This window comes from Amborella trichopoda, chromosome 7, assembly GCF_054954075.1.
Source record: "Amborella trichopoda isolate Santa Cruz 75 chromosome 7, AtrichopodaSantaCruz75HAP2 v2.0, whole genome shotgun sequence".
Lineage (NCBI taxonomy): Eukaryota > Viridiplantae > Streptophyta > Magnoliopsida > Amborellales > Amborellaceae > Amborella > Amborella trichopoda.
The window spans coordinates 44258749-44283974 of record NC_142342.1 but is presented as its reverse complement, the minus strand read 5'-3'; the positions used below and the strand labels follow the sequence as shown (position 1 = coordinate 44283974).

The following is a 25226-nucleotide window of genomic DNA, read 5'->3' as shown; positions in this document are numbered from 1 at the left end:
TGATGTAAGGTCAAACTCTGATATCACTAGGTCAAAAGAACTATGTAATATCATGATGTCATGCAATGGCCAGGTTGCAGGGCAGGAAAGCAGCAGCCAGATTGTGCGTCTCCCATTATCCAGCCCTTCACCAGAGGAGAGACGATCTTTGAGTTTTTGAAGCAACCCTTAATTAGTAAAAGGTATGGATGGATGGCTTCAAATCAATATGCGAACAGTGTGTAGGCCAATCTTAGCTAGGAATGACCACCTCAGTCATCAGATTTGTGAGGGGCTCAAACCAATAATGATCATAGTAATGACGAAAGTATTTAAAAAAGAAAAAGTAATGTGAGGCAGGTAGTTGAAGAAGGATGCAAGTGGTGGGGATAGCAGTGATGAATTTAGGCCATGGCCGACCATCTCCTCCTTCATTGCTACTAGTAGGTGGAGTAAAATCTCTCTCTTCATTAGGGAGGAGGAAGCCGGCAGGTCCTGCTGCCAAAGCAGTTGTTGTTGGTGGTAGTGGCGGGGTTTGATCAGCATCAGGGGAAAGGAGGGGGCAAAGGTTGAGTTTCTCCCTTGCCCTAATCTTGTAGGGGGTCTGTGGAGTGTCCAGCTGAAGCTGTGTCATCATCATTAGCATTATTAGGGACTGGTTAGAGGAGAAAGGGAAATGCAGAATGGTTGCAAGCTTGCTGAGGCAGAGCTGCTCGCTGCTGCTCATCTTCCTGATACCTACTCCTACAGGGATGTTATGAACGGCACCAACTTTGGGAGCCTCTTTCATGCCCTGCAAGAGTGGTGGGTGTGTGACCAATCATAGTCGTTTAGTAACAGAATTTGGTGTTGCCCGAATAGCAATATGGGTGCCTCTCATGTGGGTAAGCACGAGTGAGTTCTTATGCTATCTTAGCATAGACAGAGGCTGAGGCTCCGATGCACCATTATGCATCAAAAACTCTATAGCCTGAAAATGCAGCACAGGAAAACCAATAATTCAATCAAAGAAAGTCATAATCATGATGAAGATGATGTTAATGATGATGATGGTGGATGATGACGACAATGATATCATATATGTTTTTAAGAACCGGATGGTGTGTAGGAAAAGCATTTACCTTGGTCTAGTCCAATCCATTTCTGCTGAGTCAATAGGAAGGTTTTTAAATTTGGATTTAATTTCTGTACTTAACCAACCCCAATAAGTTACGAAAAGGATGATGATGATGATTTAATTTTTGAAATGTATTTTTGGGGCAAACTCTCCACTCTCTCTCTGCGTTCCTGTTTCTCTTTCTCTTTTCCTCCTTTTTCTTCTTTCCTCTGAAGCTGTTAACTTTTGTATCAAAGGAAAAGTGTAAAAATTCTCAAAAAAAGAAGAGGAAAGGTGTACAAGATGTACAGTATACAAAAAATGATCACCCACAGGATGACATGTACAAAAAACCGCTAGGGGTGAACAATCGGATTTACAGTATACAAAAAGTAATGACCACATGTTGAAGAGTACAGAAACCTTTAGGAGTGTGAAGTGTACAGAAACCTTTAGGGGTGGGCCTTGCAATGATAGGCACAAAAGCCATGCATACTCAGCCCAAAAATATCGGAACCAGAGCACAAAACACAGCGAAAGAGATTCTGGGTAGGTCTTTGACTCGGTTTTCTCTTGCCTTCGCGAGTTCGTCTACTACTTTGTTCACTTTGCTGCATGTATGCTTCTATAAGACGTGAATAGCCCTACAAATGTGTGCAATTTCGTCAAAGAAGTGTGCTAGTCTGCACGGGCATCCCACAGAACCAGATACCCATGAGATGACATTCTTGGAGTCTCCCTCCACTATAAGGAACCTCCCCAACTTTGTTTGAAAATCTCGAGAACTTCTAAGAGGGCAAGGTTCCCTGTGGTGTTGGATTCAGCATGGCCAATGTGTTTGGAATAGGAGAGTAGTGTCCATTCTTCGTGGTCCCGAAAGATGCCACCAATTCAGGATGGGACTGGGGTTGCCTAGGGAGCAACAATCGAAAATTTAGTTTGATTAGGCTAGGGCTCAGGGATTCTCCAAAGGGATGCTCGGGGAATGAAAAGTTGGTTTGAGATGGAGCATAGCTTGCCAGTCCCAGTAAAACTGACAAGCTCCTTGATCCTGCATTCAATGTTTCGAGTGAGGTGTATACTCCTTTGAAGGTTCTGCTGTTCTGCTAAATCCATATAAGCCACAAAGTGGCAGCTACGGAAGCCTGCCACAGAAGGATGCCCGATTTAGGGCAAGGGAAAGAGTGAAGGGAGCTGACAAGGTGAGTAAGTGTCCTCAGAGTCACTCATTACCAATTAAAAAGTTGTAGGATGTCCCCCCACAGGTCTCTGGCACAACTACATTGGATGAAGATGTGGGGGTTTGTCTCCTCATCTGCTAGATACATGACAGTTCTATTTGGAATAGGCATGCCCCTTCTTGAAGTTGATTGACAGTGAGTGCCCTCTCGGCTAGGGCAATCCAGCTGAAGACTTGGAGTTTAGGGGAGATAAAGGGGAACCAGGCTCTCGAGGAGATGAAGGGGGGTGGGGCAGGGTGAGTGGGACCTAGTAGGAGCTTATTGTAAAATGAAGAGAGAGAGAAAAGGCCGGAAGCAGCTGGTGCCCAGATTTTCTATCCTCAACCATAGAGGGGAGGAAGACACATTCAAGAAGTGAGGACAATTCAGGGAAGTCTTCCAGCTCATGGTCCATAATGGGCCTCCTAAAATTTGGGTTCCAAACCCTATTGGAACCCAAGGTGTAAAAATTATCAACAACTATGGCCTAGCCATTCCAAACAAGGGGGAAAAGGTTGTGAAAGTACTCCTTTAGATTGGTGTTGCCAACCCAAAGGTCCAACCAGAACTTGACACGGTTACCAGTCCATGGCCTGAGCCTGATGTTTTTTTAGAAAGGTGTCATGCAATGAAGTATGGATCTCCAAACACCAGAGGAGCGACTGTCCACTTTGGAAGGTAGCAACCAATCCGAGGAATGAAGATGATATTTGTGGCGAACGACTTCTTGCCACAATTGGTTCTCTTGGGTAGCAAGGCACCACCACCGCTTGCTGACGGGGGGTAATGTTGTTCTTTTTAAGGCTACTTCCCAAACCCTGATGTGTTTAGGCAAGCAAATTCTGTCCCAAGAAATTAGGTGGTATTTCCTGCCATTCCCTTCACCCCACCAAAGGAAATGATGCATCAGCTGCTCCAAATGGTTGACTACCTTGGAGGGCATGTGAAACGACATCTGGAATATGGGGATGTTTGATATAGTAGCTTTGATGAGAGCTAGTCTTAGGGCTGAGGATAGGAAACGACCTTTCCAGCCTACGAGCTTCCTATCAAACTTGTCTATGATGCGACTCCAAATGTAGAATTGGGGCTTACCATACAAAGGGGAAGGCCCAAGCAGGTTGAGGGTAAAGTTTTAGCTTCACAACCCCATCGACTAGCCAGATTAAGGATGGTCTGGGTGTCGATGGACACCCCTATCATTTTTTATTTGGCCATATTCACCCTAAAACTTGTGGCCATCTCGAAGCACCTGAGGAATGGCAGTAGAGTGCCGACATGGTGATTAGCGCTGCAAAAGAGGAGGGTGTCTCCGGATATTGAAGATGGGACATATTTTGGCCATAGTTCCCAATCTCAAAGCCCTCTACTAAGCCATGGTTTTATAACCTAGCTATGGATCAATTGAAAACTTTGCCCACCACAACAAAGAGAAAGGGAGACAGTGGGTCTCCTTGTCGGAGCCCCCTCGATGAAAAAAGAAACCTTTGGGAAACCCATTTATGAGGATGAAGAAATGGGGAGTTGGAGATGCAACTTGTGATCCACCTTCTCCGAAGGTCCCCAAAACCCATTCTCCTCAAGGTTCCAATTAGGATTATCCAATTGGCATTGTCATAGGCCTTTTTCCAATCTAGCTTGATGACAATTCCTGACTCCTTGGAAAGGTGTCTTAAGTGTATGCACTCATGGGCATGACAAGGGCCCCATCAAGGATTTGGTGGTCTTACAAAGGCCCCTTGGTGTGGGGAGATGACCCATTTGAGAACCTCTCTAAGTCTAGAGGCTAGGACCTTGGAGAGGATCTTATAGGAGCTATTTATGAGGCTAATTGGTTGGAAGTCTTTTAAGTTCTTCTGCCCCTTCAATTTTGGGAATGAGAGTAATGAAGGTTGCATTCATCACTTTGTGGATGATGCACTAGTGTGGAATTCCTCAAAGAAAGAAAGACATCAAGTCGCAAGAAATCTCAAAAGATGTTGAAAAGTGTGACTTGGAATGCATCATGGCCTGGAGCTCTATTGTGGCCTAGATCTTTAATGGTCTTGAGAATTTCATCCTCCGAGAAAGGTCGTTCTAGCCAGGTATTGTCAGGGGAATTGACTAGGAAATAGAGGTCCCTTATTGTCTACCGAGGACCAAAAGGGGCAGAAATGGATAATTGCATTTTCCACTAGAGGGGATTGATCAAGGAGTGTTCCCCCGCCTTAATTTTCCTTATGGTTTTGTGTCGCCTCCTACAGTTGGTGAATCTATGAAAAAGGGTTGTGTTTAGTTCTCCACCTTGAGCCATTTGACTTCAGAGCGTAGAAACTAGAAATTTTATTTCTTGTGGAGGATTGTCTGATAAAGGAGTTTGTGGTCAACTCTCTGGTTGCTTTCATTGGAAGTGAGGGCCCTGCCCCCCTTGATTTAATCCCACTACATGATAGAATTCGGGTGGCTTCTTTCTAAGATCTAAAATTACCAGGGAGTTGTCGGTTCCGAGATTTCAGAGAGCCTTTGAAGAGTTGCAATTTGTGTTGGAAGCGACATCCAGCCCAACATGAGGACCTAGTTAAAGTGGGAATCCCACCAAGAGGGGATCAAGGAATGGATTTCGGCCTCTTCTAGCCGAGAAAATTCAAAGCGGAATGGTTTGTAGCCTCTCAGGACCGGCTGGGTGTTCAAGGAGGATGGGCCGATGGTCTGAGATGGGTTTAGGAAGGGCTATGGTATGGGATCCAAGAAAGACATTGTCCGACGCTTTGTGCACATCACGTGAATACAATGAGCATGGAACTTGACAACTATTTAATGAACTTTGATGTGTTGTACTAATGCAAACAGGGGATTCACCGGGGAGGGGAAGAACTTGTTTCGATTTCGTTTACGATTTCGTTTTTGCTCCTTATGATAAATTTCCTTAGTTGTGCTTTCATTCTACTCTGTTCCTGTTTGTCTGTTGATAGTCCAATATCCAAATAAAAGAAAAGAAAATAATATATATATATATATATATATATATAGAGAGAGAGAGAGAGAGGGAGAGAGAGATGTTGGATTAGGGACCATGCAGATAACGAGAGAAAGAGAATAGGATAGTGCACCCTTGCCCTTGAATTATTGTTAGCCCATATTATTTAACAAAATAGCCATAGGACGGGATCCTCCTAGTTGTCTTTCATTGACAACGGTTCCCCATCAAGAAAATCTCTCTCTCTCTCTCTCTCTCTCTCTCTCTCTCTCGTATTGAATGGATGCTTGTGGGCTTGGATACACATACATATATAGTTTCTATAAGGCCTGGGCTTATAAAAAAAGGAAAGCCTCACCTCAAGATCTATAAAAAATACTTAAGATGGCCCTAAAATCTATTTCCACCGTTCATTATGAAATTTGTGAACAATTAAAAATAAACGGTATAGATAATGTGTTACAATATACGCTATTTTTAAGATTTGAAATCCTTTTTTTTTTTTTTTTCACAACCACAATGATTAAAGTCGAGATGATCGATTTGAAGGTTTTCCGACCTTAAAACTATATATATATTATTTTGTTTTATTTTTATTTTTTCTTTTTTTTTTTGAGATGTGGCTTTACTTTTTTTTTTATTCAGCCTTGGCCTTAATAAACTTGGTACTTGTTGTGGTAGGAGTTAGGAAAGCAGGACATGGACAGTTCCATCAGCTCCTTTGTGATTGATCTCTGGAAGTGTGAATGGTAAGGGAGATTAGCAAAGCCTCAAGGGGTTGTTGCTTTCTGCCTATGATGTTGATGAGGCTACAGCTACCTTTGAAAATTTGCAGGATGGGAGTGATATGATGAGGCTAAAGCTACCACCTCCCATTCATTATTGTCTTATGTTGGAAATCACATTAATGAGAGCAACCATTCATACCAATTTCTCTTTGGAAATCCTACAAATTTTCAAAATAAATGCTCCATCCATCACACAGTCTCAACAAAGCACATGCCACCAGCAGATGAAGAAGCTCCTAGAAATTAGATCTGTCATCAACTATTTATTACACAGTAAAATGAAACGAAATGATGGGATAAAGCATAGATTACAAACCCTTCAAATCAAGTTCCTACACTAAACATAAACCACAAATGCTGTAAAGGAATTTGAAAAAAAAAAAAAAAAAGGAGGCAAGGAGGATAAAAGGCGAAGAGGAGATGAAGTGGGTAAGTGCAGCAGCGAGAGTGAAATTGAGTTAGTTGTAGGTGGCCATGCCGACCGCGGAGTCCCTGGCATAAGGATTCCAGCCTCCTTCCCTGGCCTTGGCATAGCTGACATAATAGAGCTCGCTAAGGATGCATGTGAAGAAAATAAAAGCTGCCCCTGCCCCAAACACGCCCTTCCGGACCGTCTCACAAGAGGGGGTGGTGTTCAAGAATACGCCTAGGTATTTTGTGTGATAAGCGTTCCTAACTGATCCCGCCAACAAGCACGACTCGGCGATGATGAACGTCAACCTATAGATGCACGCACATGGACATAATTCAAGCAGTAGGGCATACATACTGTGTAACAACAAACATGTGTGTGTGTCGAGTGCATTTGGGAGAGGAGAATCTGACATGCCAATGCACTAGTCTTGTGTGTCCACATGCACATAAACACGAAACATCCTCATCGATATGTGTTTGGAAGCTTTCATCTTTAATTGTTTCAAAGACTTGTGTTTCTGCACTGTAAGATTGCATACGCGGCGGCTTTGATTTCAACCTATATGTTTGATTGTTTTGTAGTTTTATTAGTGAAGACTGCATTTCTCTATTTTATCACAGAAAAGAGTAAATGATAGACATAAAGTTCATAAACCATCATGCACATTATATATCAAAATTTTGTTCATCGATTTACCATACCTTTTAAGATATTTTATGTTATGTTCTTTTTAATTACCTAGTTTGGTACTCTGCTCAGCAAGGTGCCGAGTCCGAGGCAACCCGTCTGGGTGGGCTAATGAACATTGAGTGCAAGATAAACACAGAGGCGCTGGTGAAAGCAAAGCAGGGGAAGGGGAAGGGGAAGAGAAACATGAAAAAGGTATAATAGCATAAGCATGAGGATATAATACCAGCAGGCGATGAAGAGGACGAGGGCCCATGCCCTGGAGCCTCCGGGCCTCAACGACCTCCCGCAGCAGAAGCACTTGCTGGCGGCCATGACGAGAATTTGGCTGATGAAGAGGAAGAGGAATGCTCCCACACCGTAGCCAGTGGCGATGTCCGAGTCATAGACACAATATGTGTACTCCTTGTCCCTGTCCGGAAGCACCTGAGCCTGAGAGCACACATACAAGAGAAGAGAAATTTACTCACACTCACAGCAAAGGAAATTAATAATATCCTCCAAGATATTCAACACACAGGCAAGGTTCGCTTCAATTCTCCTGTTCTTCATTTTTACCACGTAGAAAATCTCAGATCCCCCATTCTAGCACCCAATAACAGTAAGTACGGTGAGTGAGAGAAAGTGAAGAATGAGGTTCAGAGAAAGAAGGTACCGTGCTCCTCCTCTGCTCAGCGACCACAGCGAGTCCAAAGGCGATCAGATCGAAGACTAATACAATTATAAGCAGCATAAGTGAACCTCGTCCCTCTGCCATGGCTGCGATCGAACAAAGGAAGAAAGTCACTCCGAGTTTGTAGAGAAGGCTCAGATCTGCATCTCTCCCAACCCTTAAATTCCATCGCACCTAAACCAGGCTGAGATCGACATTTCACCTAAATTCTTTATTACTTATCGGAAAATGGTTTCATAAGGCCGCAGCACTATCAAAATAACTGAAGTCTCACCTCCATCCAAAATTCCAATTCTACTTCGCCGCCCCTCCACGTCACTTGAATGTTATTATTGTGACAAGAATTAGGATTTCAAGCTTTTAAAATAATTAATGTATATTGTATTAAATTATTTACACCGTCTATTTTGTCCTAAAAATAAATCTTCACATATCCTGTACCATTTTTTAAGTTTTAAATTTTATTATCACTAATAGCAATTGATTTTAAAGTCCATTTTCATTTCGTAAATGCTTTCCTAATCAGGATTTGAAGTGAGAGTTTATTTTGTTTCCATAAAGCCTAGGCTCTATAAAAACTTCTTATCCGTCCAAAAGTTTTATTTAAGGGAAAAAATTTATGCAATAGAACTACATATCCACCTCAAAAATCAATCTAAAAATGTTATTTTAATGCTCTAATTGATCATCTCGACATCGAGATGTATTATTATAAATAAATAAAAAAAAAAAAGATTTTGAGTCCTATAAATAGTACATCTTACAACACATTATCCAGACCGTCTATTTTCAAGATTTTCATATAGTTATAGATTTAATTGATTTTAACTATTCTTGGAGTTTAAAGATTTCTATTTAGATATAAAAATAGATTTTGAGATAATTCTAAGAATATTTTACATCAAAATTATATCTTATGATAAATTTTGAAGGTGCGTCTTAATTGGATTGTTTAAGGTTGCAACCTTATAAAAACCACACCCTTATTTAAATTTATTTTTCTTTTTCTAGTTTTGCCAGTTTCTGCCGACTCTTTGCTTATTGTTTTTTAGGGTCAACTCTCTCGAATTTACAAGCTATACATCTGAACCCAATAATACAAAGAGAGCATTTACTTTTGGGGTTATATCTCCTGCGTTTATTTTTAGAGTGTCCATTTTTTTTATATCGTTTAAGCATTTAATGGCAACTATATCTTATGCTTCTCGTGATTGTTTTCAGGAAATTAAGTTTTTCAATATTTTTTGACATTTTTCAAAAATAAATTATTAAGAGGTCCACATTTCTACATGTGAGTATGTGGACTCATAGAAACCGTGTCTTTTAGAGATTAATTTTCAGTTACATTTGGGGTTATTTAAATAGCATTTTGTGAATATTTTTGGGGGATGCCTAATTTTTTTTGTTTTATTTTTTGCGTAAAATAATGACCTTATTAACTTGTATTATACATATGTGGTCGCTACCCTCCTTGGTTTGTTCTTCGATTGTCTTCTTTTGACTGCGTGGGTTGCAAGCAAGCATGTGATCCACTCCGTTGGATATGTTCCTTTACTTTATGTAAATTGAAAGATACCCTCAATTATTTTATTTGGGTTTTTTCTATTGGAATAAATAAAGGAATGAATAATAATAAGAACAGTAATTGTAATATATAATCAGGAAATTGAGGTAAATATCTTTTAAGTTTCGTGTTATTCAGTAAGTGTCCCATATTTTTGTACATAGTTTACACATTCATGTCTCTTTTCTAAAATTCTTAATTTTCTCCAAAATACTCTCCGTTTCAAAACTCCAAGTTCTAAACTGATGTCTATTTTCCCCGAGTGATATGTCAGTTCAAAACCTTGAAGTTTCAATTCGAGAACATTTGTGCATTTTATATGTGATCAAAGGGTTCAAAACTTCAAACTCTAAATTACTCTCAAACTTAAAAAAATATTCATAGTTCCTTAGTGCATAAAATATAAAAAATAGTTGATGTTTTTTAAATACCATAAAATTAAAAAACCAACATTTATTATTGTTGTTATTATTGATACTAATTGATATTGCTATTACTATTATTATTATTGATATTACTATAACATCAAGTAATTAAAGGGCTTTATGAATAAAAGTTGGGTGGTACCTTATTGTTAGAGCTGATAGGGTGAGAGGTCAAAGGAATTGTTGCGTGCCCTAACAACAATATGGTGCTAGAAAGTGAACTCATAACTTGCCAATCAAACTTGACCTCATAATGATATGTACTTTCAATTTTTCTAATTCTTCCCACCACATTTAGAGAATAGCCTTGGATTACTAATTTATGTTTTGCGGTAACATCCATGTGAAGTATTCATAACATCAAAAAAATATTAAATAGTTGTAAGTGGAAGAATAATGTAAAATTTATTGTATTATTGTTAGAAAAAAATTATGAGGGGGGACCATTTTTTTTTATTTTTAGGACCATTAGGGGGACTAATTAATGTTAACTACTTTACATGAAATCCTAAACCTTTTTTTATTTTTTTATTTTAAGATGTTAGCTTAGTGGTATCAGAAGGAATGAAAACCACAATGTGGTGACTAAGGTGTAGAGGTACTAAAAAAAAAAAGTCCATACTTTATTGGTTAGTTCTCGACGATTTGCAAGGCTACAATCTAAGCTCAATTCCTACCAAGAGTAGAGGGCCTTCTCGAAATATTTTCTCCCTTTTTTTGACAGATAAAAGAAAAAATTTATCTTTTTCCAACAAAACAAAGAAAGGGAAATAAATTTGAAGACCCCTAGATATTTGTCATCTACAAAACATAGCCGTGCCGGCCTTTGCCTTTGGAAAATTATCATTAAAATGTCAAACGACTTGAAAAATCGATTAAGGCAATAAAAACACCCAATTTACCATTAGATTCCTTAAATTTGTTGGGCTCACGTTCCTTCCAGGTATTTGCTTAAAATTTTTATTTAAGAATACTTAAAGGGAAAAGTTTATATAGAGCCGAGGCTCAAAACAATCAAATTTGAGCCTACCTAAAAATTTCACTACAAGAGGTTGTTTTGATACCTAAATATCCTCAAATTGATCATCTCGACATCAAAATGCATAGACATGAGAAAAAAATGGATTTCAAGTTTTGAAAATAGTGTATTTTGTAACATATTTGTTTACCATCAATTTTCAAGATTTTCAAGTTTTCTAGATCTATCGATCTACACTGTTTTTGAAGCTTTAAACTTTATAAATAAAGATGAAAATAAATTTTAAGGCTATTACAAATATTTTCAGCATTGAAACCACATTTCTCGATACTATTTGAAGGTAAGGTCTAATTTTATTATTTAGAGCCTACCTTCAAATAGTATCAAGAAATTTGGTTTCAATGCCAAAAATCATTTTGATAGCCTTAAAATATATTTTCATCTTTATTTATAAAGTTTAAAGCTTAAAAAATAATGTAGATCAAGAGATCTATGAAAACTTGAAAATCTTGAAATCTGACGGTCCAAAAGTACGTTACAAAATACATTATTTCCAAAACTTGAAATCCCTTTTTTCATCATGTCCATGCATCTTGATGTTGAGATGATGAATTTGAAGATATTTGGGCATCAAAACAATATCTTATAGTGAAATTTTTGAAGTAGGGTCGAATTTGATTGTTTAGAGCTCCATATAAACTTTTCCCTACTTAAAATACCCTTGTTTTAAATATGGGACCTGAACCAATTGAGGGATTTGGCACAATTGCGGTCAGTTAATTGGCTCAAGTGAAATGGTATAAATATTCATATTCATAAGAATCCAGAATCACCTATAAATTTTCTTATTTTGTGTTCCCAATACCAACCCAATCGACAGAACCCTAGGGTCAACCGAGGCCCAATCGCCGGGTCCGCTCGACCCATTATGCGTATATATGTATATATCATAACAACTCTATTAAATGAATCCAAAGCATCTATTTGGTAAGCCTTTAAGAACTCAATAAAATAAAATAAATAAATAAATAATTCAACAAAATGGTCTATATAATGATGATAAAGCCATCTACCAAATTCCTTCCCGTCAAAATAGATGGCTTATGTTCATTTGGGGGCCGTTTGGCTCCTTCGATTCAGACTTCTAAAATTGGTTTTAGAAATGATTTTTTTTGGAATTGAAATTTTCATGGTATTCTTGAATGCTCATTTTAAGTTTAAATTTTGGAAATCTCTATTCTACAAAAATAGGTGGAATTGACATTTTATGGAAACGACCCGTTTTGTTGTTGAACAACGAAAACATATTAAATTTTAGACAAAGAAACTATATCAAATTTTAGAGAGAGAAAACAAATTAAAATTTTAGAGAAGGAAAATATATCAAATTTTAGAGATAGTATATGAAATATTTAGAGAGAGAAAATACGTGAATTTTTTTAGAGAGAGAAATTATCTTAATTTTTTAGATAGAGTGCATCTTGAAATTTTAGAGAGAAACTATCTCAAATTTTAAGTTTTAGAGAGAGAAAGCATCTTAAAATTTTAGAGAGAGAAACTACACTAAATTTTAGAGTGAGAACTACTTCAAATTTTTTAGAGAGAAATATCTCAAAACTTTTAGAGAGTAAAACTATCTCAAATTTTACGTTTTAGAGAGAGAGTTTATTAAAATTTTAAAAATTATAAACTATATCAAATTTTAGATCGAGAAACTACTTGAAAATTTTTAAAGAGAGAAACTATCTCAAGTTTTAAATTTTAGAGAGAGAAACTATCTTAAAACTTAGAGAAAGAAACTATATCAAATTTTAGATAGAGAAAGTGCTTGAAATTTTTAGAGAGAAACTATTTCAATATTTTTAGATAAATTATCTCAAATTTTAAGTTTTAGAAAGATAAGTTATATTAAAATTTTAAAGAAAGAAACTATCTGAAAATCTTAGAAAGAGAAACTAACTCAAAAATAAAGTTTTAGAGAGAGAGAGAGCATCTTAAAATTTTAGAGAGAGTAACTATATCAAATCTTAGAGTAAACAAGTACTTTAAATTTTTAGATTGAGAAATTATATCATAATTTAGAGAGAGAAACTACATGAAATTGTTTAGAGAGCGAAACTATCTCAAAATTTAAGTTTTAAAGAGAGAAAGTATCTCAAAATTTTGGAACGAGAAACTATATCAAATTTTAGAGAGAGAATATCTAAATATTTTAGAGTGAAAAATTACCTCAAAAATTTTGAGAGAGAGAAATTATTTCAAATTTTAAGTTGTTGAAAGAGAATGTATTAAAATTCTCGAGCGAAAGCCATATCAAATTTTAGAGAGAGAAATTATCTCAAATTTTTTATAAAGAGATAGGATTTGCATTTCCAGAAAAAAGATATTTCAGGCAATCCAAACAGTAAATTTGTATTTTCTTGGTTTCTATCGGATATAATCCAAACAGCATATACCATATACCAGGAAATGTCAATTCTAGTAAATACCAATCCTTGATATAATTTTCTACAATATTGAAAAGTCCAGGGAACCAAAGGGGGCCTTAGTGAAAAACACTTTTTAGAGTGCATTTTCGAACTTTATTTTTTTTGACATTTTTTGTTAGTATGAAAAGAGTACATTTAAAACAGAAAACTCCTAACATGATTTCTGATGGTGTCTGTATAAAACTATTACATGAAATCACTCCCATATGTGTGTGTATATGCAAAATTTAGGGTCAAACAAGTGGTGTAGTCTAACAAAAACCTATTAAAAATATGGCTTTTTGGAATCATAGTTTCATTATGAGATCATTCTAATCCAATCGATCCTAACCGCCACACACACATGCACATATAGAGAAGATCCAATCCAATCCAATTGATGCCAACTTGACCCGATTAAATCCGATTGGACCCAAGTGAATTGTTAGGTCCATACTTTGGAACTATGCCTAACTAGCCGTGCCTTAAAATCGGACTTGGACCCAAACCCTAGGTAAGGTGGACTCACTGATTCTCTTGGTCGAGCCGACCCGACCACCAGGCCAAGGGATATTGAGATCGCTTGGTTCAAGCCGAGGCAACACAAGCTACATGACAAGCGAATCCTTAGTTATTTAAGCTTAAGAAAAGGGAACTTGTGTTTTTCATTGGATATGGTTTTTAAAGTTTCTAATCTTGAATATCGACGGTAATACAAGCATTTTGCTTGCATTAATTTACCCAAGTAAAAATGGCCCCATTCATTCAAGGTTAGGAATGAATAACTCACTCTTTTATTTATTTGAAAATCCTTGGGTGTGTTACAAAGTTTGATAATTTTTTTTAAAGTTTAAACATGGTAAATAAAACAAATGCAGCTATCTAATTTTACATCAAACGGTCAAAATTAATTGTGACCACCATGTATTAAAGATAAATATAATTATAGTATAAAATAGCATCGGCGATTGTGAATGATTATTTAGTTGAGGTGACATTTTTGTTCGACTAGAATTCAAGTGAGAAGAGGGGTATACAGATAATCTTAATAGTTTTAAGATTGGAATTGAAAATAATAAGGTGCTTAAACTCTTGTACATTACACCTACGTATGTAGAAAGAGAGTGGGGTGAAAAGGTGAAGCAGTAGTTTGTTACATTCACAGACAAGAAAAAATGAAAGGCAATGCATTGCAATGCTGTCCCCAATATGGCTGGCTCACCAAACACAAACACTGTGAAATACAGAGGAGAGGAGGAAGGATTGTGAATGGAGATGAAGATTAGTTGTAATGTTTCGAGATTACAATCCGAGGGCTCCGAGAGGGGTTTTGCCTTGTCCGGCCTCGAAGTAGAAGATGAGCATTGCGAGCATGGCGATGCGGGCGTGCTTTATCTCCGCCAACTTCAGCCTCTCGAGCTTCTCTGCGTCTGGGATGTACTGTCCGTTCTGGATGGTTCCAGCAAGACCCAGAGGGTCGAAGAACTTGCCCCCGGGGTACCCCTGCTCACCAGTGGCATTCGCAAAGTTCTCGGAGGTCCTCGACCATGGTGTCGCCCACTCTACTGACTGTGACTCGGGGTTGAAGAAGTCCACCCACCTCTTGCTCTCCACCCAACCCATCAGCAGCAGCTGCGTCCCGAGCAAGGACCCAAAAGAGAAGGGGGCAATGGCACCTGGGTCGGCACCAGCTTTGAACCACGGGATGCCGCTCCATGCCTGGCCCACGAAGATCCCGACCACCGCTGCCATAGCCCAGCGCCCATGGATGAGCTCTGCCTCTCTGTACCATTTTAGGAATGCAGGGTCTTTGCCCAACCCCAGGGGATCAAACCCATAGTCACCTGGAAGCCTGTCAGAAGAAATTTAGGGATTAATTTCTCAGATAATAAATACGTATCTCTTCCTATACCTTTGTTGTAATTTATATAGAAATATGTAATGAGAAATCGAATTGGAAAAGGAGAATGTTACTTAATTCAAACTTGAAAGATGTCGATGATGTGCACTAATGCCTTCATCGGAAACATAAACTCTAATCTCTGCTCTAAATGTGAATGATTTATTTCTTTTGAAATTAAAAACAGTACAGTTTTCATCGTTTCACATGCATCAAATATCTGTGTTCATGATCGGTAGAATTGAGAGAGAAGAAAAGGTGGTGAGCGGTGTAGTGTACTCACGAGCCATCGAGCCATTCGGGATCGACGAAGTTGCCTCCTCCTTTGACACCAGGGAGCCAAGATTTCTTAGCAGCACCAGCCGCCGCAACCACCACCTGCCGACTGGAAGAGCCACCGCAGAGAAGCAAGCCGCCTGGCTGCCGGAGCCGTTGTGCTCCTCGAGTGCTGCCTCCGCTTAGGAATGGGGTAGCCGTGGGGATAGCTGCCATCGATCGTCTTTCAAAATTTTACCTCAAACACTCGCACCAAACCACAAGGTCCGCACGCACCGCAGGGTCTGCGCTTCTTCTTCTCCTTCTCCTGTCTCCTACTACTAATGTTGTGTTATGTGTGTTAATAACTTCTGGCTTTATCTGTGGCCACGGGAGTAGGGGGATGGGGGCCATGAAATCCCCAAAGATAGATTTCCCACCAATGGCCTGAACCCAATGTCATTCTCCTGACACGTGGAACCAACCATCACCTCAGATCCTTCGACCACGCATTCCACAAAAATCAATTAATCTCTATTATGAGATCATGGAGACCACACAACACCCACCTACAGAAATTTATGTATGGATGCATAGGTAAAAATACGCACACTCTCATGGAGACCACACAACACCCACATAGACAAATTTATGTATAGATACATAAGTACATGGAAAAAAAAAAAGAGGAAAGAGTTTATATCTTATAATGTAGAACTATTGATGCCCCTCAAAAATCTATCGAAAAAGGTAGTTTTAATGTTCAAAAACCCTTTGATTGATCATCTCAAATCTTTGCAAAACCTTTTTATGAATATTGAATCTACGATGATGATGATGATGATGATGAACTCTGCACATGGGAGTTCCCCCACCCCCTCCCAAATAAAACTCACGCACATGCAAGCACACACACATGCATATATGTGGTAGTTATGTTCGGAAAAGGTTCTAATAGGAATAGAACTCGACGTTTAGTGGCCTCACCACCCCAACCATATAATACAACGATGGATATATGCATCAGCATCCTGCCACTTAGACCGCACATTACATTTATGATGCTATGATTTCACATCGCATGGATGCCCCAAGCCCAAAACCAGTAATTCTGAGGAGTGAATGAACTATTATTAGGATTTTTTGTTTTGAAAAATATTTGGTTTTATTTCAAAATAACATTATATTTTGTGCAGTTTTTCTAAGTTTTAAATAAGTTAAGAGAAAGGTGGGGCTTTTAATTCCACATTAAAGAAGAGAGTGAGGATTTGATGGTTTATATATGTATGGACATTCCCCTTCCCATACCTTATGATCTTAGAACAAAGGTGAGAGTGTGGGTGCACGCATGCGTGTGCGTACGTGATGGCGTAAGCATGTTTGATGGCGTACCCGCACTTGTACCCGCACTTGTGCATGTGTGTGCAGGTCGGGCTCGAGGCACAAATATGGCACATGAAAAAAGGCACATGAAACTGATCATAGCCATTGAAACAATGGGCAATGCATGTAATTGCTCGAATGCAACGATTGATGGTTGTTGATGGAAGCTGTTGAAATTCCAAAAGTCACATATTTTTTTTTTTTTGAGAAGGTTACATAGGACTAGAATTTAAGACATTGGGCTGTCAAATTCTGGCCTCTACCTTCTTGACCCAAGCCCATTTCCTAAATCTCAATAGTCACATTATGCTCTCAAGGTCACTAGCCATTGAAGACATAAGGCATATAAACCTAATTGCAGCCATTGAGACAAACGGGACATAAGGCATATAAACCTAATTGCAGCCATTGAGACAAACGGGAAGGGCATGTAACTGCTCACATCCAACAATTGATAGTTGTTGATGGTGGCTGTTGGAATCCCAACAATCACATTATGCTCTAAAGCAATATGTAAATGTTCACTTGAACAGTCACATGCCAGTCACCCATAGCTCTATTTAATGAGTTTGTTTCTTCCAATGTTTAAAAAAAACAGATCGGTGGGGCGGATCATCCACCCTCAATCCTGGTTCGGATCGGCTAGATCAGCGATTTGAATCATTCTGGCATCGTTTGGACCAGTGATCTAATAATAATAATAATAAAAGAAATAAAATAAAAATAAAATAGAATTTTATGGGGTGGGGATTTAAGGGGGAACGGCAAAAAAATATTAGATAAGCTAAAAGAAAAAAAAAAGACAAAAGGGGATTTATGGAGGGAACTGGTCCGAGACCCATACCATTCCAAAACCAATTCAGTCCCGACAGATTTCGCATCCGGAACAGTGACTCAAAGTAGAAATTGCCAGTTTTAAAACACCGGTTTTACCCATTTTAACACAAATTTTGTAGAGCTTTTGCGCTCTCTTCTTTTTTTTCTTACCTCTCTCTCTTTCTCAATTCGAATTCTCTCTAAGAATACACTCTTTTGCTCTACAGTGGGCATCTAGTGCAGATGCACGGAACCTTGAAAAGCAACAAAAACACCTTTCCCTGTATCATGAGGATGAATTAGCCTCTTTATGAACATTATTCACATTATTGGAGGGGACAAATATCATCTTGAAAAAGCGTTGTTGCGTGTTTAGAAATAAAAAAGAAAATTCATTCTAATTTTGTTCCTTTTCACCCAACTATTTCTAACATGAAGCATGAAATAGCAAAAGTTTATTGTTGTCAAAAATCTTCTTCGTTTTTTCTTGGCACAGAGAAATAGCATATGATGCAGTAGTAGTGGACTCACTCCCCTGCCTAAGGGGCTCTGTTGTTTTTCACTCCAAAAGATCATATAGTGCGTACAATCTCTCACCAAAAACCCTTTCTTAAAGTGATTTTAAGACCACAAACAAACTTTTAGGGATGAAACCTCCTTAGATCAACCAACCTCACAAAAACAAAACTCCTTTCTTTTTAAGAAAAGAGGAACACATGGTAAAGCCTTAAATCAATCTGGTTTATATCCAAAAAATGTGCGTGTGAGAGAGAGTTGCTCGTCATAAGATAAATGATTACACAAACAGGCAAGGGTATTTTATTGAAAACATCATTCCACAAACTTCCCCGCATTGCTGACGATAACGAAAAACAACTTACAATAGCAAAAGAAATATCTAGAAAATACTCAAAAACCAACGAGGTACCCCAATTTCACCAAAATATTCCCCTTTATAAAATAGCAATACCAATCGAAATCCCCAATGTAGCAGATGCAGCTGAATATTTGAGAGCAAAGACAGAGAGAGAATTACTTCATTTCCACATAGAATATTGTTGCGGAACCATAAGCACGGATCGTGAGAACAAATTCAGACAAAGAACAATGCATGGAATTACTTCAAATCACAAGATAGTATAATCAATATGGAAATTAATTTCAACCATATTTGTGAGAGCAATAAGAATGATTGAGAGACAAAATACAACCAAAGTTCTAACACAAGAATTTCAAAGGGAAGAAGAAAACCAGAGGTTAAGTAGGATGACTAGATTAATGCACAAAGACATTCGAGACACATGCACTGTATTGAAAGGAAACATTTCAATAAGAGACGGCAATATAAATATATCTAGAAAGAAAACAAGACTCGGAGAAAATCAGAACACCAGATAGGTTATATTAGATCGAAAACAAAGGTCAAACCACGTGAGAAGATAGTATGGACCATGACAACGCATTGAGAGAGACCCTGACCATTCAGATTTGAAGCTCTAACGAATATTGATCAATATTCAATTCAAGAAGAAACCAGAGGTACTCAAAACAAAATATGAGCAACTTAATACAATGAGCAGCAGCGTGTAGATCATTCAAACTAGGGTGTAGCATAATCAATAGAAAGAAAGTTCAACCAGATCTTCAACGGTATGAATTAAGAAACAAAAACCAACAAACCAGCTTTCTCCTTTATCAACAACAAAACAACTTATAACTTCTAATTGAAGTCATTTAAAAGGGTGGAATACAAGAAGAAACAAGGGCATAAATAGAAGGACTGGATTGACGTACAAGTGATTAAAAATGCCAGCAATGGATTTGAAAAAATAAATAAATAAACAACAGCTCTTAAAAAAGGAGTAATAACGCATGAAAAAAGTCAGAACAGCAGATATTCTTCACTAAACAATAAATGAAGATCAATTCAAGAGACATTCATACATGTAACACGTGATGAACAACATAGATGTATGCATGAGACTGGCTATGAAACTTAACCAAATAGGTTCTTTCAAGAAGAGTTTTCATCTGTAGCAGTCATATGACCATGGAAAAATGATCAATTTCATCTACATTCCAAACCCCACCTCAGCATCTCTTGTGCACTGGCCATAGTAAGTAAAATTGTTTTAAAAAAACAAGGATACCATAAGCTACAAAAGAAGAGAATGTAGAGAGCATGGAAGAACAAATGTCCCACACCAACACTATCTTAATATTTACATTCAGGGACAACAAATCCTTCATCTTTCCCCAAGGCAACTACCACCTTTTTTAGGATGGCCTCCATTGGCTGATGAGAATTCTCAATGGCCTTAGAAACCTGCGTCCATATCGGTCCATGCCTCGGCTCAGCAGCGATCGAGGACATCTTTCTCGCTATCCTCAGCACCATGCTGAAGCACAAACTTGTAGTATAGGGCCCCAACAATCCCCAATATCAGGGTCATGTGTGACTGCCCTGTTAAACCAAGTCTGGGCCTTGCCCATTGATCTTTTCTTGAATTTTAAAATTTGGTATTACTCGGCTTTTTAGTTTATTTAGCAGAGATTTGAGAGGTATACAGGATATTTATTTTTAGAATTTTAGGACCAATCTTTTACTTAAAAAAGTTATTTTTATAAGAAAGAAAGGAGTTTTAGAAAGGGAGAGATAAATGTGTTTTATTTATTATTTTATTATTTCTAAGTATATTTAAAAGGCAGACTTCCTCCTTATAAAGAGAAGAGATATTAGAATTGATTAAAGTTGATATTGTGAAAAAATCATTTTTAGGGTGGATTCCCTTGCAAACCCAAAAATATGGTAGATTTTCTTGACCTTTTTTATTTTATAAATCTATTTTCTGGTTTATTATTTCTCCCCGTATCATAAACTCATGCCCTTTATTTGTTAGGTTTATCTCATATTTCTTATATTCCTTTTCTAGTTCTTGAACATCTTTTATAATTCGTATTATAGTAGGATTCCCATGTATTTTGCTTGTCATCATTGTAAAAGTTGGTGGAATTCGAGGTAGAATTTTGTTTTTCTCCTTCTACAGTAAAAATTATCCTCTATTGAAACTGTGAAAGGGTTCATCTAGAGTCGCAGGGGCATTCCAACTTGATATCCTCCATCTTTAATATTAAAAAAACAATTCTATCATTCTTTGATGCATAAATTTATGTTAGTTCCTATATTCAGAAATAATTAAATCTTTTCTTAATTTTCGGATCCATTTATTCTAATTTTTGCTAGTACTAGGAGAAGAGTTTGGGAATGCAACGTTTTTCGAATTTGATACATTAGAAAAGACTAGTAATTCATCATCACCAGATAGAGAACTTACAGAGTTTTATTCAATTATTTCATTTTCAGCTGCATCTTTTAAGGTAGGAGTAGGAGAAGAGTCTGAAATTTCTCAAGGTCTCCATTGCATAATAAATTTGTTTCTTATTACCCTATTATCAACTCCTAGAAGCTTTTTTTCTAAAACTTCAAAAAGTATTGGGCAAGCAAAAATTTGTTTTGGGGCTAAATATAGTTGTGAAAGAGCATAAAATTTTCCTTCATCCTTACTATAATATTCCTTTCTTTCTACCTTTTTCTTGGGATGAAAGATTGGCCCCGGGGAAAAGAGGCATATTATATAAAGGAAAAGGAACCTTAAAATGCAAAATTACAGATGCACCCCAAAAATCCATCAAAAAAGGTTGTTTTAATGTTAAAAAAACCTCTAATTGATCATCTCCGAAACGTATGAATATGAAAAAAAAAAAAAAATTTGTCCTAAAAATAGTACATCTTGCAATACATTATCTAGACCGTCCATTTTCAAGATTTTCATATGTTTATAGATCTACTTGATTTTAACCATTTTTTGAGTTTAAAATTTTATAATTAGACATGAAAATAGATTTTGAGATAACCCTAATAAATTTTTCATCAGAAGTACATGTTATGATACAATGTGGAGATGCACCTTAATTGGATTTGTTTAAGGTTGCAACCTTATAGAAACCACACCCTTATATAAATGTCTAATGTATGATAAAAAACCAAATATTCTGCCCATGGCTAAAGCATAAATGAACCAGAATATTTATTTGTCCAAACTTCAGAGTGCAATAGGGGTGGCAATAGGTCAGATTCGGGTTGGGTCTAGTTGGGCTTGGACCTAGACTTGAATAGTATTTGGGTCCAAGTTTTGGACGTAGACCCGACCCGTCGGGTTCAAAACATGGACCCATACCCGTTTGGGTCTTAGGTCTATCACGTTGGGTCACGAGTCTGGTCTAGTCCGATCTATTGCCACTGTCATTATGAGCATCTTTTTTTGTTGTCGTTTTTTACCATTATATATACCCATATTATTGGCAAGAAGGTCACAATCACTCACCATTACATTTCAAGCCCTCTGATTTGCCATTTAATAGCTAAAAATGACAACGAGTTCTTATTGTATACGATCATTAATACACCCAAATGAAACATTTTATCTCCAATAGTTTACTGGTACGGGTCGAGTACAATCGGACCCGAACCCGAACCCAAATAGTGTTTGGGTTGGAGTTTTGGTCTCGGAATCGACCAGCCGGGTCCAAATACTGGACCCATGTTGAGTATACGCAGTGAGTTGGAATTGGGTCCGGTCCATTGCCACTCTAGAGCGCATAGGTTAAATCTTTGGGTCCTCCTCCTTTCTACCCTACAAATTTCACATAGCTGAGGTCTAACAAAAAAAGGCGCCTTTCAGGTTATAGATAAGAATTTGCGAAGCACGACTGATAAAGCACATAAAAAACAAGAACGTGGGGTGGAATTCATTTGGCGGAAGCTCGGGTCCTGAGCAAGCAAGCAAGCATGTCATGAACCAGTCCCGCTCAAAGACACAAACAAAACACAGAATAGGCGTGCTCCTTCCTCTCTCAAATTTGAAGGTTTTTGTATTTTCGATAAGCAACGATCCACGTGGCTCCTTCCTATGGCACAATATCTTAAACCCACTCTCCATTTCGACTTATCCTCTTTGGTAAATCTTTATTTTCTGGCCCAAAACCCTTTTCTTTGTAGCGAGCGCAGGGAGAAGTGATTGATACTATCATTTGGTGTTGTTCAGTAATATATGCTCTCCAATGTATTCGGCCACAAAGCCATAACTGTTGATTTCCTCCTTCTCCTCCTCCTCCTGCTTCCATCTCTTTCTAGAATCAATATTGATAGTAGAGTAGAGCATCATCTTCATCTTTCATGGCCCTCCACCATATGATACACCCACCAGGCCTTTCATGCAACAAAGGCTTCATGCTCCCCAAAACCCATTTTCTCACCGCCACCACCACCACCACCACCACCACCACCACCAAATTGGGCTTCACCGACAGACCCCTCCTCTTCAACAACACCCCTAACTTCCAGAATCAGAGAACACCAACAATCCATCAACAATACCATGTCCTTCGCTGCTCCTCATCTTCAGAGAGGCACCGTACTGAAGTTCCCGAATCAAGCAGTGGGCTTGTCGAGTTGCCCCTTTTCCCCCTCCCCCTCGTCCTCTTCCCCGGGGCAATCCTTCCTCTCCAGATATTCGAGTTCCGCTACCGGATGATGATGCACACCCTCCTTGAGACGGACCTCCGGTTCGGCATCATCTATGCCGACAGCACCTCTGGGGTCGTTGATGTGGGCTGCGTCGGGGAGGTGGTGAAGCACGAGCGCCTCGTTGATGACCGCTTCTTCCTCATATGCAAGGGCCAGGAGAGGTTCAGAGTCGTCAACCTCGTCAGAACCAAGCCCTATCTGGTGGCTGAGGTCCAGTGGTTGGAAGACAGGCCCCCTGAGGACCAGCAAGAGGACCTGAAGGCGCTAGCCTCGGAGGTCGAAACATATATGAAGGACGTGATCAGGCTCTCCAACAGGTTGAATGGGAAGCCGGAGAAGGAGGCTCAGGACCTGAGGAGGAACTTGTTCCCCACCCCCTTTTCCTTCTTTGTCGGGAGCACATTCGAGGGGGCGCCCAGGGAGCAGCAGGCCTTGCTTGAATTAGAGGACACCGCCACCAGGCTCAAGAGGGAGAAGGAGACTCTTCGAAACACCCTCAATTACTTGACTGCCGCGTCTGCTGTTAAAGATGCCTTCCCCTCATCGTCATGATGATCTTCGTTTCCCAACCCAGATTATTAGAGGAAAGTCTTTATTCCTCCTTATCCTCTTATAATGTGTAAAGCTTTTGTTATGTACGCTCCTTCCACGAGTTACAGAGAGCAGGCTGGATTTGTATAAGTCCTGATGTGGATACTTCATGTCTAGGGCTAGCTATTGGACCACAGTATTTGCTCAATTCAGTAAGCTTGCCAGCCATCTTTTTTATTTTTGTTTTTCTTTTGCAATGGCAGCCGAATTGGGCCATGGTGCTTGTGGCCCTTTATGAAACTTGGCCTACTGTATATTTAACTTTTAATCCTTTTGAATTGCCTCCTCATCCACTGTTTAGTGTCTAATTCTGCAGTTGTCATGGAAGCCAGGGTGTAAGTGATACTGTGATAGTGACAATGGGAGTTGTAGTATAAGAACTATAACCAGTACTAGTTCTAGTAGTGACAATTCTTATCATACAAGAGAAGGATATAATTATTTCAATAAAAATAATTTTTTAAAAAATTTATGGCCCTGAATGGGAGAATTGTGATAGATTGTAGTCAGTTTTATAGATGAAGCACTTATATTGGCTTTTTGACCCATATTGTAGGTGGATCATGAAAGATATGAAAGATCTCTCCCTCCAGGCTGTACATACGTTATTGCCTTGTCACTAGTTCAATATTGAAGTTGTTACTGGATAATTTTCCTTTGTAAAATCAATTGATCCTGCAACCTAGTACATACCTTATATGAATCATATGATTCCATTAATCATGTGGCAATGGCTGAAATTTGAATTCTTTGATTCATGTTTCTTGAACAGTGGGTTGCTAGTCCTTCTGATTCTCATATGTTCTTCAGGACACTACTGTACTTATTATTTTTCTCTTTTTCTGATTGTCAATATAGGATACCTTCATCTTTCCTCCTATTAACCTTTTTACTCTCTCATGGTTAACCTTTTCTCGCTTTGTCTTGCATATTTACTTTACAGTAGAACTTGCATATTTTCTTTAATTGCATAATTAACCAGAAGTGCGTGTCTACAAATTTTCTTTTCATTGCTGGTTAAATCTCACCCTCTCCCATCTCTTTCTGACACAAACACGTGCACATGCATATCACAAAGGTCTTAATGGAAGGGAGGCAATTCCTAGCAATGACGCTTATTGGCTATGGATGCACCTATTTGGAGCTTGAAGAGGCATGACATGGGATTATGGTTAAGGTTCATTTGGAAGAGGCTTCTGATGATGTAAAGCAAGACTTTTTGGAATATATTTAATTCACCACATGCATTTTGGGGATAAGTGGAGGAGATTGATGATGGTATGTAGCTCATTGGTTTCCCTCTATTGGATTCCTCTCTGAGGTGCTTCTTCAGCAGTTCTGGAGGTTTACTATGAGCCCATTTTTTGCTTGCCATTATCTTTGTAGCTTTTAGGATGACGATCTTGGCAAGACAGTGTGATGGGATTGGGTATATTCAAGGAGT

The 25226-nt window shown here is 38.4% G+C and overlaps 3 protein-coding genes and 1 long non-coding RNA gene across 5 annotated transcripts; 1 reads left to right on the top strand and 3 right to left on the bottom strand.

Annotated features, from left to right (window-relative positions):
- Positions 1–181: 181 nt before the first annotated feature.
- Positions 182–4873, bottom strand: LOC148781461 (uncharacterized). Its single transcript, XR_016059075.1, has 2 exons — positions 4763–4873; positions 182–949 (listed from the first exon to the last, which is right to left on the bottom strand). It is a non-coding gene; the product is annotated as an uncharacterized LOC148781461 (long non-coding RNA).
- A 1391-nt stretch (positions 4874–6264) lies between these two features.
- Positions 6265–7986, bottom strand: LOC18423122 (uncharacterized). 2 transcript variants are annotated; one of them, XM_011627328.3, is made up of 3 exons: positions 7797–7986; positions 7368–7573; positions 6265–7012 (listed from the first exon to the last, which is right to left on the bottom strand). In XM_011627328.3, exons 1-3 carry the CDS (start codon positions 7896–7898, stop codon positions 6787–6789), a joined length of 534 nt encoding a protein of 177 aa, XP_011625630.1. In that variant the 5' UTR covers positions 7899–7986; the 3' UTR covers positions 6265–6786. The 2 variants fall into 2 exon arrangements, with proteins under 2 accessions (XP_011625630.1, XP_006827821.1); XM_006827758.4 differs by having other exon boundaries at positions 6265–6759.
- Positions 7987–14284: 6298 nt separating this feature from the next.
- On the bottom strand, positions 14285–15756 carry LOC18423121 (chlorophyll a-b binding protein CP24 10A, chloroplastic). The gene is made up of 2 exons (XM_006827757.4): positions 15434–15756; positions 14285–15102 (listed from the first exon to the last, which is right to left on the bottom strand). Exons 1-2 carry the CDS (start codon positions 15640–15642, stop codon positions 14553–14555), a joined length of 759 nt encoding a protein of 252 aa, XP_006827820.1. The 5' UTR covers positions 15643–15756; the 3' UTR covers positions 14285–14552.
- Positions 15757–22717: 6961 nt separating this feature from the next.
- Positions 22718–24660, top strand: LOC18423120 (uncharacterized). Its single transcript, XM_006827756.4, has 2 exons — positions 22718–23934; positions 24339–24660. Exon 1 carries the CDS (start codon positions 22841–22843, stop codon positions 23741–23743), a length of 903 nt encoding a protein of 300 aa, XP_006827819.1. The 5' UTR covers positions 22718–22840; the 3' UTR covers positions 23744–23934; positions 24339–24660.
- The last annotated feature ends 566 nt before the right edge of the window (positions 24661–25226 follow it).

Coding starts and splice junctions, on each gene's coding strand:
- LOC18423121 (XM_006827757.4), bottom strand. CDS start 15,642: ATGGCAGCTATCCCCACGGCTACCCCATTCCTAAGCGGAGGCAGCACT. Junction 15,103..15,433: donor CCCGAATGGCTCGATGGCTC/GTGAGTACACTA, acceptor TTCTTCTGACAG/GCTTCCAGGTGACTATGGGT.
- LOC18423120 (XM_006827756.4), top strand. CDS start 22,841: ATGGCCCTCCACCATATGATACACCCACCAGGCCTTTCATGCAACAAA.
- LOC18423122 (XM_006827758.4), bottom strand. CDS start 7,898: ATGGCAGAGGGACGAGGTTCACTTATGCTGCTTATAATTGTATTAGTC. Junction 7,574..7,796: donor CTGAGCAGAGGAGGAGCACG/GTACCTTCTTTC, acceptor GTGTGCTCTCAG/GCTCAGGTGCTTCCGGACAG. Junction 6,760..7,367: donor GTCCTCTTCATCGCCTGCTG/GTATTATATCCT, acceptor GTGCATCTATAG/GTTGACGTTCATCATCGCCG.